General features: G+C 44.2%; 3 protein-coding genes across 4 annotated transcripts in view; 2 read left to right on the top strand and 1 right to left on the bottom strand.

Annotated features, from left to right (window-relative positions):
• Window positions 1–675: 675 nt before the first annotated feature.
• On the top strand, window positions 676–3757 carry LOC113034006 (type-2 angiotensin II receptor-like). The gene is made up of 2 exons (XM_026188278.2): window positions 676–885; window positions 1375–3757. The coding sequence occupies exon 2, from the start codon at window positions 1438–1440 to the stop codon at window positions 2773–2775; it is 1338 nt and encodes a 445-aa protein (XP_026044063.1). The 5' UTR covers window positions 676–885; window positions 1375–1437; the 3' UTR covers window positions 2776–3757.
• Window positions 3758–7029: 3272 nt separating this feature from the next.
• sh2d1ab (SH2 domain containing 1A duplicate b) lies at window positions 7030–10183 on the top strand. The gene is made up of 3 exons (XM_026188301.2): window positions 7030–7482; window positions 7763–7826; window positions 9527–10183. The coding sequence occupies exons 1-3, from the start codon at window positions 7346–7348 to the stop codon at window positions 9788–9790; spliced, it is 465 nt and encodes a 154-aa protein (XP_026044086.1). The 5' UTR covers window positions 7030–7345; the 3' UTR covers window positions 9791–10183.
• A 1109-nt stretch (window positions 10184–11292) lies between these two features.
• Window positions 11293–16716, bottom strand: part of tenm1 (teneurin transmembrane protein 1) — a 191642-nt gene continuing 186218 nt past the window's right edge. For both annotated transcript variants that reach the window (XM_026188289.2, XM_080287598.1), the window contains exons 36-38: window positions 15710–16416; window positions 14891–15033; window positions 11293–12898 (exon numbers count right to left, since the gene is read on the bottom strand). In XM_026188289.2, coding sequence (XP_026044074.2) covers window positions 12143–12898; window positions 14891–15033; window positions 15710–16416 — 1606 coding nt within the window. In that variant the 3' untranslated portion in view covers window positions 11293–12142. The remainder of the gene's footprint in view (window positions 12899–14890; window positions 15034–15709; window positions 16417–16716) is intronic.

The following is a 16716-nucleotide window of genomic DNA, read 5'->3' on the forward strand; positions in this document are numbered from 1 at the left end:
TCACCAGATGCCTTAATAAAAAACCACTGGAGGGAATCTCCGCTTTCTCTCCTTCCCTTCCCTTGTCTTTCTCTCCCTTCTGCCTTCGCATCTTCTTCTTCACTCCCCGCAGTTCCTGCTGATCTTCCTCCACATCCATCTTCTCTCCCCCCTCCCTTTTTTCTCTCTGGCCCAGGAGCTGGTTTGACTTCCGCTCAAATGGAGTAAATATTTCCCATGGCTTATCTGACCGCCAGCAGGACCAATATGACACAAAGTGCGAGGCTCTGCTAATTAACAGAGCCTCTCTTTCTGGGGTCAGAGGCCCCGTCGGGGGCAGCTAGAGCTGTAAGTTTGAAATACAGAACACACCAGCGTCCCATTTATTACGGTCAGGTATGACACGCTGCCTTGTGGCTGCAGTCACTGGAGACAAAGTTTTACTACAACATACATCTTGATTTGATTTTGTTAGTTTCTGGTGGAAGTTCCTGGAGGGAGGGCGGGGAGGGATAAAGAAAGGATACAGGGAAAAAAAGAAACAGAGCAAGTTTATGTCTTTCTGTTCTTCTCCTTCTGTGCAGGCTGGCTTATGTCCAGTTACAGTCCAGCCCCTTGGTAGTGATGAAGGTGTGTGACGTACAGCAACTTCCCTGTTGTGCAATCGTCAAGAGACTCCCGGGGCCTATAAGACCCCCAACGTCATCTGGTTTCTCAGAGTCTGGAGGTTGTTTGCTCCACACACACACAGGCGGTCCAACTCATGAGCATGATACAGTCCGGGGTCTTCAGCTGTGCAGATTTCTTTTAAAGGGGTCGAGGAGAAATTGTCAAGACATGGATTTTAGCCAAAAGAAGCTTTGAAAAAGAGCTAGACTGTTTGGACTGGACGCTCAATTACATCAGGTAAAGAAATCATAAATGGCTTTACTAGTCTAAGAGCGAGAGTTTTCTGTCTGTTTTCTATCACAACTTCAACCGTCAGAATCATTTTTTATTGGAATCAGCGTAGTCGATGAGATCATTTTCCATGTACGAATGATGGCTTGCTTTGAATTTGATTTATTTATGCAGTTAGTAGTGCTTTCACTTGTTGCAAGATTAGTTTTTAGTCTTTTTAACACTTTTAAAACTTTTTCAAATTAATTCATGATTGTTTCAAAAATGTAATCTTTAATTGGAGAAAGATGTTTTTTTACAGTATTCCAATAAAACTGGATTACAGCCACTGGATTACAGTGTATCAAGTATGGCGTAATGTATTTTTGCTTTGATTAGATATCAAGTAAGACACCTAATAAAGGCTCGCACCAAATAAAGATGCCTGTGTAGAGAAACTTTGTCCATAAAAGGCAGCTGAATTTTAAATGCGCTCTTGTTTTGCATTATTTCCAGCTGACCTTGGAAAACTCAAAGGAGGGAAGTTAAACTGTGTGAGGCAACGGTACATCCAGTTCCATGATGGCAATCCCAAATGACCTCTCCCTTTTCAACTCCACCTCTTCCCTCTATTCGACGACGGAGCTTTTTGTGAACACCTCCCCGACTCCCTCTGCTCCCCTCTGCTCGGACTGGCCTCCTGTGCCCATGACCACAGTCATCCCCACCGTCTACAGTGTGATCTGTGTGCTGGGAACCATAGCCAACACCTTGGCAGTGTGCGTCCTGGCACATGGTAGTGCCTCAAGGAGAACAGTAGCTAACACCTTCATGCTGAACCTCTGCGTGTCCGACCTGCTGTTCCTGTTGTCGCTCCCGCTGTGGGCCGTCTACTACTCCCAGGGCTACAACTGGCCCTTCGGTCGAGTAGCCTGCAAAATCTGCGGCGCTCTCCACAACCTCAACCTCTACGCGTCTATCTTCTTTATCACATGCATGAGCATAGACCGCTACCTGGCCATTGTGCATCCACTCCGTTCCCAAAGTGCACGAGACGCCAAGCGGGCCCGGTTCATCTGCATCCTTGTGTGGGTTCTGGCATGTGCTTGCTCAGGCCCTACCTTAGCTCTGAGGGAGACCTACTACCTGGATGTGCTTGGTGTGGAGGCCTGTGCAATTTTATATCCTGATCATACCTGGTATCGGACCCTGGTCTGGATAAAGATTGTTCTGGCCTTTCTTCTACCACTCCTTGTCATCTCTTGTTGCTACTGTGCTATTGGTAGACATTTGTTGGTTGATACGGGGTTGGTAAGAATGCAGAATCTGTCTCACCCACACAGCATGTCATCCTTTAAATCACTACAGTCCCACGAGGGCTATAGTAAACCGGAGAGACCCCCCACCCCTTCTGTGAATCCCAGGTCAAGTGGGGCCAGACCCCTGGAGGGTAGGGGGCTTGAAAGGGTATTGTGGACAGTAGCTGCAGTGGTTCTGGCATTTTTCCTCTGCTGGTTCCCCTTCCACTGCGTGACCTTTTTGGATGTGCTCTATAGTGAAGGCTGGTTGGACAGCTGCTGGGTAAGCTGGAGCATCCAAAACCTCACCCCTCTCACACTCTGCCTGGGTTTCTCCAACTCGGCCATCAACCCTGTGCTCTACTGCTTCATTGGGAACCATTTCCGTGGCCGTCTAGGAGGCTTATGCAAGGGCCTGTGTGCTTGTTTAAAGGCCCGAGGGGAAGAACACAGCCAGAAGAGGGGCTCCTTCAGCACCAGGCTGAGCTCCTTCTCTCGAAAACTCAGTGACCTCAAAGACTTGGCGATTGTGGAGCCCTCTGGCTCTGCGTACCTGCCCCAATTCCCAGCCCTGACTCCAGCAAGGAGACTTTCTCATCCCCTCAGTGATAACTGCTGAACACCAATGAGCGTGGCTGTGTGAGACAGAGCTGTTACTAAAACTAAGTCAAATTCTAGCAGAGGTCATTTCTGCTTTACAAAAAATAACTGTAGATAAAACATTTTTTCCACACTTGATTTGGACAGTCATCAAGCATCTCTTGTGAGTCACTCACATGATGTCATTTCTGGCTGCAGCGGGAATCATTTTGGAAAAACAACATTGTCAAAACTTAATGTACAGTGCCTGATAAGAACCAAACAGCTGACAGACACAGTTTATGCCTAGCAACTGAACAGAGTGGCACAATTAGCAGCTAATGAAGAAGATATTCCCCCTGGAGTTGCTAGAAACTACAAACAAAGCTAAAACATAACAAATACTGCATGTGAATTCACCATCTGGATATAAACACAAATCTAAACAAATGATCATATCTCTGTCCATAGTTGCTGTATATAAAGATGATTTATTCACAGCTTGTTTTATAGCCTCGCAGAATAAAAAAAAATCTGTTAGCTATAAGCAGTGCAAGCTACATCTATGCTAATTTAAGACTTTTAAGCATTGCTTTAGTTTTTATGTTCCTCTAGCCCAAATTACTATGAAATATAAGAAACTACATTGTGTTGCTGTGTTTCTATGTTGGGTAATCAGACCACATTATTTAAAAGTCTAGTTGATAATTTAGCGTTAGCCTATGCTAGCTCTAGACATCTCACTAGCTAGCATTAATTTAATAGTATGCTTTTTAAGTGTGGTTTGTTCTTATACAAATGTTATATCCTATATTTTTCTAAAAGGAAATATCTCATTGTATAATAATATTTTATATTAAATTGTTTTTTGTTTTTTGTAAAGGAAAACAAGCTAAAAACAAATACATTAATTTCACAAAAGGATCTACTTTTCCTCTTTTGGGGGGACCAAAGTATCATGTGTACTTGACATTTATCTGTATGTATTGGGAAAAGAAATAAAGCAAAAACCACTTTCCATATGCCACTTCCTTTGCTTGATACAGTTCTCCAAAATGACTATGCCTTCCGTTTTGTGAAACCCGATCAATTTACTAGAGATTTCAAATGTTCCTTTTCCCCAGTCTTACCCTCTAACAGCTGTGACTCCGAGCTTTCCCCACCTGGGAATATGAGAGCTGAGATTACTGTCAGCCTGGCAGATGGACATCCAGTCTCCCCTTCCAGAAAACCTCACACAAATTCCACACATATCAAGGCCAGATATCATAATCTCATACTAATATCCTTATGATGCATTCCAGTCCAGCCGCTTGTGTTGGTTGAGGGAGCCTGCAGCTGATCAATGATATATCTCTGCCTGCTATTTGTGTCCAGTATAGATTTGCTGCATTCTGCATTGACCCTGGGCTGTCTCTCTGTGAGCTGAGAGCCAATACAACATGGAGTAATTTTGTTCCGGACTGGTGGTTGCAAGGAATTTTTACAAGCAGGAAAGCTAAATTAATAATCACTGAAAGGCTTTATTATGAATAAATGGTAAATTCTTCTTTTCTATCTTGAATGGGGTTTTTTTGGGGGGGGGGGGGGGGGCTGCTAATAAATAAAGTGAGGAAAACTTCTTCAGTCTACTTGAAATACATGAATATTTCCTGCTTTTTGCCACTGGGTGGCGCTAAAATGCTGCAGAATCATTGAAAGAGATGCCATTGGCTGCTAACCCAGTCAAAGGCCCAAAGTCCCACTGCTCATGATCTTTCTGAGCCGAGGGAAAAATGGCTCTGACACAGACTGATGACTCATGTAGGCTACACTTCTGAATGTATAAAAACAGACACCCGCGACAAAAGCCGCATTAAAGAGAGCCACCCACTTGGAGAATACGCTGAATGCCAGAGTCACATGGGTAACCTTTCTGAAGGGTTTTTTCTTGCAGAAGCTTTTTGGTGATGTGAAGGACACCATGCGGTCAAGAACAGCATTCAGTCCTGCAAATAAAAAAGCCTACATCTGAACATGACAGATGAGCTCAGAGTACCAGACGCCGTGCTATCAGCAAATTGACGTTTCCTGTGGTAATGTCACCGCAGTAAACATTGAATATTTTAATCACCAGACTCTTAATTTGACACAACAGAACTTTCCTACTGATGGGACAGATTGCTGGATGAGTTTGTTGTACGCGCAGCTTCATTAGCTGATTCCTCGCTCTTCTACAGAGCAGGTGGGAGTGTCTTTGAACACACGTTTAAGCAGAAGACAGACTAAGAGATATGTGGCTGAGGAGATGTGTGGACATGTGATGAGAAAATGCATGCTGAGAAATACCGAGAAGCACATTGCTTCGGGTTTTTTTTCTCCCTTCCTTTATCTGCTTTAAAATGTCTTCCTCTGACATATCAGTTTAATTCAGCTGAGCACCCAAGTGCAAATTAGACTTTTCTTTCTTTTCTTGTCTCCTCTTTATGTGTTCCATTACAAGTTAAAGTAGAGAAATAATAAGAATTGCTGAGATTTTTTTTTGCCACGCATCAAAGGGAGGCAGGCCAGTGGTGGGAAAATAGGACGAATCTGCCCCTTTATTAAAACTGTCAACGCCGAAATGAGCTGAGGTTTTAACACATCATGTCACATAAACTTGTAGGTGGAAGGCTTTTTGGAAAAAAACGTCACAGCGAATCTAATCTTGAAATATTGTCATTTGAATCTTGAGCAAGTTGAGGTGGCAGTTAAAAAGAAATATTCTGAGGAGGTTACAGCTCCTGGTCTCAGGAAACTTGGATATGCATTTAAAAACATTTATAAAACAAACTAGTGAAAATAAGTGAGAATAGCTGCAGTTCACTGCTGTGAGCTGTATGTAGTTATTATTTTGAACTACTTTATAGTTCCACTTTTTGCAGTAATATAGTCACTGGCCTCTTTATCAGGTATCCTTTGTTAGTACCACGTTGGACCACTTTTTCCTTTAAAACTGCCTTAATTCAACGAGGTGCTGGAAACATTTCTCAGAGATTTTGGTCCATATTGGCTTGACATCACACAGTTACTGGAGATTTGTTGGTGGACCGCTGTGATGCAGATCTGAGCTCACTGTCATAATCAAGAAACCTTTAATTTTTGTGAGATGTTATCCTGCTTGGGTGCACTGTGGTCACAAACAGATGGACATGGTCAGCAACAACACTGAAGTCGGCTGAGGTGTTGAAATGATGCTCAGGTGGTACTGAGGGGACCAAAGTGTGCCAAAGAAAATACTTCCCACACCATTACACCACCAGCAGCCTAAACCACTGATACAAGGCAGGATGGAGTCTTTGCGTCATGTAGTTTATGCCAAATTCTTACCCTACTGTCTGAATGCTGCAGCAGAAATAGAGACTCATCAGATAAGGTAATGGAAGCTGTGGTCTTATGCTGTGGTAGCCCATCTTAGATCAGCAGAAACGCTCAGATCAGCCTCTGACACCAACAATCACCCCACATGCAAAGTCATTTAAATCAACTTTCTTTCCCATTTTGAAGTGTTTAAATTTTAGAGGTTGTCTTGACATATTCTTCATGCTTAAAATCCCTAAATGAGCAGGTGTACTTAATAAAGTGGCTGGTGAGTGTATACACAATGTAACTAGGCATCAGTTATGTTGACAAATTTATCTGACATTCCAACAAATTTCACAATTACACTAAAAACAGCAAAGATTTGAGAAATTAAAATAGTTGTTGCCATTTTTAATAAATCGTCTAAATGTGTAAAAACAAGCTTGAAACTTTTAAAAGAACAGCTGTGCTATTTTCATTTGTTAAATCAATTTTGTTGCGTATTATTGATTTCATTTATTATTTTTCAAACTGTTTTTAAAAACTTAATTAGGAATTTTAAATCATTCTGATATATTCTACATGTTTTTTTTTAACAAGCATGTATAATTAAGGATCTGAGCACAACTTCCATGACTGCCTACATATTGTGCCACACAATTCATAGAAGTTGTTTCAGAGCCATAGAGTCTGAGCAAACTTCTGCTGACAAGAAACCAAATTGAGACTGGAAACAGTGCGCGTTAGTGCATCATCACAGCATACGTTTTTCCTATGTGAAAAAGGGCGAGATTGCTTCACTTTATCCCTCTGTTGTGCTTTCTTCTGTTGTGGAAATGTTCTGTTAGAATCTTTTATGTTATTTCCTGTCAAAAAAGAAAGAAAAAATAGAATCATTTCCTGAGAGATAGACAAACCCACACTTTACTTGTGCGTGTGTGTGCGTGCTCACATGTGTGCGTGGTATAAAGAAAGAGGAAGACTGTAAGAGCCAACCCAGAAAGGTTAGAGGTTAGTGAGAGAGCTGCTATCACTGTAGGTAAACAAGTGTGGAGAAATCAGAGAGCTCGTACGCCAAAGCTCAGGCTCCCTGAGCAGATATTTGAACCGGTGAGAAGCGGGGATCGAAGGAGAGGCTAGACAGCTTGCCTTACCTGTGCTCCCAGTCCAGAGCATATGCAGCAAAGGCAAGAAAAAGCTTTCCTGTAGTAAAGAGGGGAAAAAAGGTAAAGTGGGGAAAGAGACACTTTGGGAGCAGAAGAAAAAGAGCATCTGGGGGAATAACTGTGATGGAAAACCTGCCCGTCTATCACGGACCCATCGGCAAGGACGAGGGAGAAAGGCGGCTGGGCCAGGACGGCCGAGACGGGTGCTACCTAGTCCGCAACAGTGACACCGTGGAGGGTGTCTACTGCCTGTGTGTGCTGTGAGTACAATCAAAGAAAAAAGTGCAACATCTGCTTTTGTTCTACTTCTCTAGGCTGAGACCTCATAATCACATCAACACATACAAAATCCTATTTTGTGCAGTTATAGAGATTATCGATCCCCTCACGTTTAGAGAGAAAGGCAATACGGCAACCGGCTGAGTAATAAGTAACTGTGGTCTCTTAATAAGCATCAAATAAAGATTCCCAAAAGGAGAAGTGATAGTGACAGTAAGAAGAAACACTGAAATACAAACCCATGTTTCTGTTTGTATGCAGATGCCAAGGCTACGTCTACACATATAGAATCCACAGAGATGATGCAGGCTCATGGGCAGCAGAGGTAAGACATTTTACTATTAAGATTTCTTTTTTCATCCTGCGACTCGCTCTTTAGTCTGTGCTGTGCCTCTTTTCACTCCATCCCCTCCCCAGAAAAGTTCGCAGAAGCAGCTGCACACATCTGCCTCGCTTATTGGTTTAGAAGTAGTTTTGGTGCTGGTTGTAATTCAACAAGCTGCGGAGGCACAAACATGTGTTTCGTTTTTTTGAGGAGTGACAGCACTGAGAAATGGGTACGCTTCTGCTTTAGCAATAACACCCAGTGAAATCCATCTCCCACCAACCCCCACCTCAAATTTTGAAGATGCCACAGCATCAGCATATACTCCAGAGACGGGGGGGGGGGGGGGGGGATATTGCATTTGACAGCATTTCTGATGGGATGTGTAATTGAGCGCCGAGGGGTGGCGAACACCCCGGGATTGGGAATGTATAGAGACATCTGAAGGCCGCGTCTATCTCCGACTGAGCGCGACGCTCTCGTAGCGACATTTTAACCTCGCTCATTCTCACTGATGCCGTCAGGCGAGCAGATGGGGATGGATTGAGGGATTGAAGGAGAGCGGTGTGCGTGTGTGTGCATGTTTGGGTTTCGGTGTGGAGGCTTGAATTACAAGAATTTCCCTACAAGCTCGATAACAGTTTCCATTATTCATGCGCAATATCAATCACTCTAATGAAATATTCTCGGGAGCAGAGGTAACACTTGTGGCCGGAGACAGGAAACATCCAAAGTGCTGTGCTGGGCGGGAGAGCTCCCCACATTTGATTAAATGATATGTTTTTTTCTTAAAAAAAAAAACATATCGAAAGAAAACCGTTTTCACCGTTGTACTTATTTATTTATTTGCAGTTTGATTGATGGGGCCGAATGAAAACACATAATGTATTTTTTTTAAAGGCCTTACTTGACAAAATTATAGCGCTGTAGTGGTTTAGGAATATTAAACGCTGGAGTGACAGCTGTGGGCAAACAAACAAGTGCAGGGAGGGGGTGGAAAGAATAGAAAAAGAGAAAGATGAGAACGTTTTCAATTAGAAATGATGCAAAGCTCCCTGTGAGAGAGAAAAATGACTTTACTAAGCTATCATCATTTCTTTAAAAGATATTTGTGTGTGTTTTCTAAGTTTTATTTCAGTGCTTCTCTGTTACAAATAAGGCTCTTGAGATTACTGGACTGTTAAAGCATCTTGTGGTGCATTAATCCTAAAATAATGCTTTTTATTGACTTAAAAACTATCTAAAATACCCACAGGAGAGGATGTTTTCATAGGTAATTGCATCCCGTATATTCCCAGTGTAGCTTTTAAACTCCTTGAGTATATCATCAGTATGTTTCCCTCCCTTCCACAGCACGTGTTTTTTTTTTTGTTTTTTTTTACAGCTCTTATATATATTTTATCTCTTCTGCCTCGTCTTATTTATTTATCTGTCCTTTTACTTTGGATTACTGAATCCAGATATGCAAAAAATGTATAATTGACACCATCCCCAGTCCATCCCCGAGACGCACTTGTATTACTGCCTCCACTGGCAGCGTATCTGATGTCTTTTTATAAGGTAAAATCTGCGAGAGCTCATTTCAAGGCGGCTCTGTCCCGTCCTCTTCATCTCCCCACTGGGGTTTTGATGTGGAGATGGGGAAATGCTCTGAATTCTCTGCACTTCTACTTCTTCTCTCTCTCTCTCTCATGTTTCAGACCACTCCTGGTGTGCAGAAACGATATTTCCGGCAAATCAAGAATTTGATAGCAGCTTTCCAGAAGCCTGGACAAGGAATTGCCATGCCTCTGCTTTACCCTGTCACCGCTCAGAGACGGGCGCAGACACACACAGAGGAGCCCTGTAATAGCCCGTCGACGACGGAGAGCAGCCCGAACCCTTACTTCCAGCAGCGGATGCCACATGCTGCACAGGGACAGAAAAACAGGAACAAGAAGGAGGTGCGACAAGCTTTTGGTTAGGGGCGAACCCTAAGCTGCACCACTGACCTCATTTCTAAGCAGAAATACTGCCAGGGCACCATTCCTGCTGTTTGCGTTTTTTGCATAATGTGCATCAAGTAAATGTCATTCCCCCCCCCCCCCTATTTGCTACATTGAGCTCATTTAGGCTCCAGCAGTGACTCAGATCTCAGCCTCCTTCTACTTTTTTTTTTTTTGCATATGCAGCACAGAAAGTGCAACCCCCCCTCTCTCCTCCCCTCTTAACTTTCTGGGATGTAAAAGATTCAGCTGCAGAACCATTAATATCCATTACCGCATACATAAGCTGACAACAAATATTGTGCTCTGTTTTCTTAATGCAATAGAGTTGTGTGAGCGGCAAAGAAAATAAATGATATTGGCTGAAATAAACTCTTTTAAATAAGGTCATGCACACACAGCTGTACACACCCGAGCCTGCGTTTGACATAATGCTGAGGGGAAAGGGGGGGGGGGGGACGAGAGAAAAAAATTCAATTTGACATATTGGAGTGCTGATTTCCACAGAGAGAATGCTGACTACTGGTGTGTGTGCATGCGTGTGTGTGGGTCCATCATTCACTCGTCTGATTGGCATTACATGATGAAAAAAAAATGAGAGAGAAAGCGGAGCTGAAAGAGGAGAGCATCCATTCAGCGCAGACAATTCTTCAGTGCAGCGGTCTCCTAGCAACCGGACCCTCCATCTTTTCACCGCGGAGATGAGGTTGGACAGTATCTAACGGAGCATATGGTTTCGAAGGGAAGGTGCATCGCGGCCGATCGGCAGAGTGCTAGTCGGGAATGTATATCACCTGCTCACAGTCAGAACATATGCATTGTGTGTGTGTGTCTGTCATCCGCGGCACGGGAGAGGAAACACAAACAATTAATGGTGGGCAGATGGTGGAGCGACGGCGGGAGGCGAGTGTGTGTGTGTGTGTGGGGGGGAGGCGATGGGGGAGGCAGACGGACAGGGAGGTGGATTAGCAACATTTAAAGAGAAAAAAAAAGTTCTTTACTTTCTTTTTTAAACTTTTTTTTGTGGGGAGAGGCTTGGAAGTGGTTCACATGTAGTCTGATTGGCATTTCCTAATGAGAGGAGACAAGCTGGAGAGAACAGCTCAGCCAACTCCAGGTCCTGCCCCTTCTGCACTCACCACCCACTCGCTGAGCCTCAGCTGTCACATTTCTTTTTCCCTTTCCTCTGTGCTTTTCTTTTTTTCTTTCCCTCTTTCTCCCCTCCTCCCCTTTCTTCTTCTTCTTCTGCTCCCTCTCCTCTGACAGACGACGCAGGTTTTCTCGTGCATATCTCGGTTCGAGCCATAATGATGGGTGATAATGACAGCACAGATTTGAAAAGTTACAAACTCCCAGAAACAAGAACAAAGAGAGCACAACAAATGTGTGGCGGGGAGGCGCGGAGACGACGTGAACGAGAGCGAGCGGAGGAGAGGGGCAGAAATAATAAGTAACAACGTCTATGAAATCCCAGCCAGCGATTTTGGTAATTCACACATAATAACTTTAATCAGCTTTGTAACCCAATAAAGTCAGATTTTTCAGCGAGAATATTTACTATAGCCATGTATAATTCTTTGCAAAAATGTAACTGTTTTTCTATTGATTAACAATACTGACACTTATGAACAACAGAACTTCCAGTTGAGCACTTCTTTTTTTCAGTGTGAGAAAGCACTGGCTATATACATTCTTGATTTTTAAGTATACACACTCATACAAACTACTGTTGGAGCACACCAGAGGCGGAAAACCACAAGAGCTTTCCTTCTCTAAAGGGGGGAAGTGTCAGAGTCGACAAGGCCTCTCTTACACAATATGTAAACGATAGTATATCCGAGGTAAACCATGTAGGAACTCAAATGGCAAACCGAAGAGCTCTCGATTCGAGTCACGAAGAGGATTATTCACTGGCAAAATCCTAAAAGTCTTCTTCCCTACAGTGCCGTGATGTTGAGCAGAGTCCAGAAAATGATGAACAGTGTTGAAACAGCGAATGGCAGTCGGTCGGTCGGCGAGTCGGTCGGTCGGCGAGTCGGTCGGGTTGATCAGAGATACAAAAAAGCAAAGCCACAGCCAAACCACACTGCTTGTGCCACTGTTAGAAATTGGAGAAACTGGACGATAATAATAAAATACCATCATTTTGTCACAATTAAAGGCATTTGGAAGTTTTTTGTTTTTTTTCCCCACACATTCGCTCTTCTTCTTCTTCTCTGATGTCGTCTTCTTTTTTTTCCCCCCGATACAGTATAGAAACAGTAGAACAAATCAGAGTAGAGTAGAAACAGGCAGTCTTTGGTGGGGTGGGGGGCCGCTCGTGTGTCTCTGTTACCTGCCCCCCACCTCGCTCAGTGTCATAAAGTGGATGTTGGAGGGGCAGTCAGACAGCTCCGGCTGCTGCTCTATAGGCAGGGAGTAGTAGCCGTCGTAACCCTGAACGCGTCCCCCAGACAGCAGCTGCTGCTTCTCAACCTCGCTCCACGCTCTGCTCCCGGCGTCTCCCGCTTCCACCCTCCTTCTCTCCTTCTCCCAAGCTCCCTCCACTGCTCTCTTCCTCGCCTCCTCCCTCACCCGCGCCCTCTCCTCCTCCTCGCTCCCACCGTACCGCACGCACAGGCACAGAGACCCCTGCTGGAGAGTGATGTCGGCAAAACGCCGAGTCCTGCCGTTCACCGTCGCGCTCATTTGAGACACGCTCACGTTCACGCCGCTCTCCAGGACGCGGCCCCCGACTCCCAGCCCCAGGGCGAGGTCTTCCTCGATCGGCCGCGACTGGAGGAAGTGGTGGGTGTCGCAGCCGTGCACGGTGAAGCTCATCCCAGTGAGGTGGATGGCGCCGTTCAAGATGGCCGCGACTCGGCGGCTGTCCTCGCTGGCCACTCCAATGACCTCCGCGCTCACTCGGCCGTGAGAGACTGCAAAGCGGATGCTGGGGCCGAGGATGGAGGGCCGGGAGCCAAAGGGAGGGGGGTGCGCCGGTCGGTGGCAGGTGGAGCCCACGGGCTCAGAGACCAGAGGTAACCTCTCCAGGGAGATGAAACTCCTCAGCTGGCGCCGCAGCTCGCACTGGATTCCCAAAACCAACTAGAAAAAAACAGACGGACTCATTTATTACAGCGTTCTGCATGACGTACAGAAACACACGATCCACACTAGATATTTAGACACGTAGAAAACATGAAGCACTTTGAGAGGCAAACCTCCACCAAGACACATCACTGTCTGGGCAACTTTTAAAAAAATAGCATCATATTTTATTTGCAGTTTGCGTGGCTGCTTTTAAACCGACTTTAGGAAGTTTGGAAATGCAGTAAAAACAAGTGCAAAGTGCTTTTTATTTTATATGTTGTGTTGAAAACTACTTTAATATACTTCACATACTTTGGAGTATATTTATTATTATTTCTTATTACATTTTATTGTTCAGTAAATTCCTTTTTAATATTTAGTAATGAAAAAAATTTATTTGATCACACATTTATTAAAAAAATAAAATAAAAAATTTAATAAAGGGTTATGGATTGTTGCTGTAATGTACAGGACAAAATTAACACACTATTCTCAAAAAGTATGACATCATGTTCTGGTCAGAGTGAAAACGTATCGTCATTTTACAGAAATTTACAATTTTAAAGAAATGTGCACTGATGTGTCATCACACAGACAACATGTGACAGACGGTGCTATAGGCAGTAGCTTCATACTGGCTAGCTGCCCGAGCACTAGAGTGCCTTTAACACTACTGATAATGTCTATTAGACATCAGCAAAGAAAGTCAGATAAGGCTACTCGGATTACACAAACATTATGTAGGAGCAGGTCATGGATACTAAAGTACTAATGTAAATAACTGGACATGAATAAGCTGAACTCATAATATAATATAATATAATATAATTCTAAAAAATGTTTTTTACAGATGTAACACATTTTGGTATCAACATGAAAGAAAAGCAGATATGGAACTTAAAAGTGGGATGAGTAATGAATTAAATAATTAATTAACATTATATTTAGAATCTACCCATAATCAATATAATTTCCTTACTGTTGCCAATACAACCAAAGCCAATATTTTAGTCACAGTTTTGAAGATAAGACCTTTTATCAAAGTTTGACCTTATCTGATCTTGAACAAAAGGTCGGTGATATTTAAAATCCCCCCATATCTTTTCTTATATGACGATATGGTGTCAATAAAAACAACAGCAGTAGGAAACATATGTTGAGAATACCCATCACACCATTATTCTTACATTTTTAAGAATAATAGTTTCTATCTTATAAGGATTTTCTCATTAAGTTGACCTTGAAGTCCTTGGTGGATGTAAGAAAAATTTTAATGTGTTAGAGCTACGTCCTACATGTCTCTGACAGGAAGACAAAACGCCCATTTACATCAACCAGCTTAAAACCCACAACATGCGTGTGTTTGGACTGCAGAAGTAAAGACATGCATGAACAGGAAGAACGTGGCCCAGCTTTAAACCCGCAAGGTTTGAACACACTGCAGGGTGGCTGTGGCCTTACCACGCTGTGCACAACGCTATAAAACAGAGACACTGGGACCCTCAAACGCTCATGCCAATTTACCTTAACGACAATCAGTCTATGAACTAATTAATAAATCAACTAATCATTTCATTACTCGTACTCATTCTGGAGAATATTCTCATAATAATCAACTCAGTGTTGATTTTCATCCATATAGCCGATTAGGAAGAATCACTAAGGTCATAAAAATGGCAGATAATTAGCAGGTAATTTGAGTTTTCATGCTTCTGCGGAGGACTCTCGGTCTGATCTCACATGAAGACCCAAAGTGTTAAACGAATGAGATAAATGACTAATTATGAAAGTGTTAATCACAAGCACTGACATAGGCTATGTCTCACACAAACACACACATATGTATATATATACATATGTGTGACATATCTTTATGAAAAATATTGTTTCGCAGTCAGACCCTAGTACATTTGAAAAAATGTTATACATATAGTTTAAATATACAAAGCATTACCACAGGCACACAGTGTTAGATATGAAAGAATCTAGCAGCAGTGTGATGCTCACCTTGCTGGAGTCCCAGTCCTGCATCTTGGTCGGCGCCTTCATCAGTTCGTATGTTTGTTCCATTCTTCCCACCTCAGGCTTTGGGAAACCGGGGACCACGTTATGAAGTTGAAAGCCAAACAGCTGCAGCCAGCTACCGATGTCTGGACAGGAAGAGAGAAAATTGCACAGGAGAAAGTTTAGAATTTAATGTGTATACTGCAAAGCAAACAGACAGTCACGAGGGCAGGGAAAACAACACCTCGTATGGGAAACCACACAATGCATGAGTGCAGCGTGCGGCAGAGACGTGTCTGCTGGTGTGCGCGCGTGTCCCACAAACACACTCCTTGTGTAACAAACAATCCCGCTGCAGGGAAACGTGACAGGCCAAATGAATGTTCTATTAAGCAGAAGGACAGACGCCCCCGCTGACATCCTGTATTCATCTTCTACTCTCCTATCCCATCTCTTTCCCTCGTTTCAGTTTCTATTTTGTCTCTCGGGGAAACAGTATGTTCTTGACAGGCAGAGGGAAGAAAACAGAACCGGCTGTGTTAAAGAACAATGTGATCAGAGGCATGGCTGTCCTTTCTGTTGCCAGTAAATCCTGTCTGTCACAGCTTCACGTCTCTGACACCCAGCACACCTGTGGTTAGCAATGTGGCCCATTCACTCATTCTTTATGGCAGATGTTTCCCCTGTAGGTGCGCGTGTAGGAGTAGGTGTCACTGAGTGATCTATCTTTCTGTATCACTTAGTTTCTGTCAGTCAGTCAGTGATTTGCTTTTGACTTGGCAGCAGTGTGCGTGAGTGTGTCTGCGCATGTGTGACGCTCACCTGTTGTAAACTGCGTCACCTCCTCCACCCTCCCGACCGGGCAGTTGTTTTTGAACGCGTACAGGTTAAAAGGCTTCGGCTCCTTGCTCAGCTCCCCCCACAGTTCGTGATTCGGTGAAGTCCATCGGCCCGCTAGCGTGTCATAGTCCTGCCTTCCCAGGTGGACGAGTCTCGTGAAAGGATCGTACAAGCCTCCGTGGAAGCCGATGACAAGCTGGAAGTCTGGGTTGGTGTCCTGGTAAACCTCTCCGTAGGGAGTGTAGAGAATCTCTTTGACGAGCCGCCCCTTGCTAGAGAAAACTGCCCTCGGGCTCCCCACGCTGTCGCAGGCTACATAGTACTCCTCTCCGCTGCTCAGCTCCATGGCGATAAGGTGACCCTGGAGGTCATAGTACAGCGACGTGATCAGATTGCTGCTGTGGTTGTACAAGTGGCTGACCCTGGTAGGGTGTGACAGATCGGCATAAAAGAACTGCAGCTGCTCGCCCTGGCTGCTCTTGGTGGCCACGCGGCGGCCCAGTCCGTCGTAGCGGTACCACACGGTGCGCTCGGTCACGCGGTTGAAGACGCAGGTCAGCAGGCCGTTGGAATTGTAGTCGAACAGGTCGTTTGCTCGCTGGCGGAGGAAGCCGTCGTCGTCCACGCCGTACTGCAGCTCGCCGAGATGCGTGATGCGGTCCCTCTGGTCGTAGCGCAGCGGCGTGAGCCTGAAAACAAACATCAGACCCTGAGTGATATTTACCGCATGCTGTACACAACTACAACTGTGCATCAGTTTTGTTGACAACTGCTCAAAAAATCATGTTAGTATGCAACAAATGTAACCACAATGTAACCGGGATTCTGGTGCCAAATCTGTGCAAAAGTTTGTCTCAGCCGTTTAATAGTTCACCCGGTCTGTCTGCGCTCAGTCTCATCTGTCACTCAGGTTCTGTTCTGTGGCCTTTCTGCAAACTCATGAGCAAATGTGAAAAACTGGAGGCAGCGGGGAAGCACCAGCAAGATCT

Source organism: Astatotilapia calliptera, chromosome 2 (assembly GCF_964374335.1).
Source record: "Astatotilapia calliptera chromosome 2, fAstCal68.1, whole genome shotgun sequence".
NCBI classification, from domain to species: Eukaryota; Metazoa; Chordata; class Actinopteri; order Cichliformes; family Cichlidae; genus Astatotilapia; species Astatotilapia calliptera.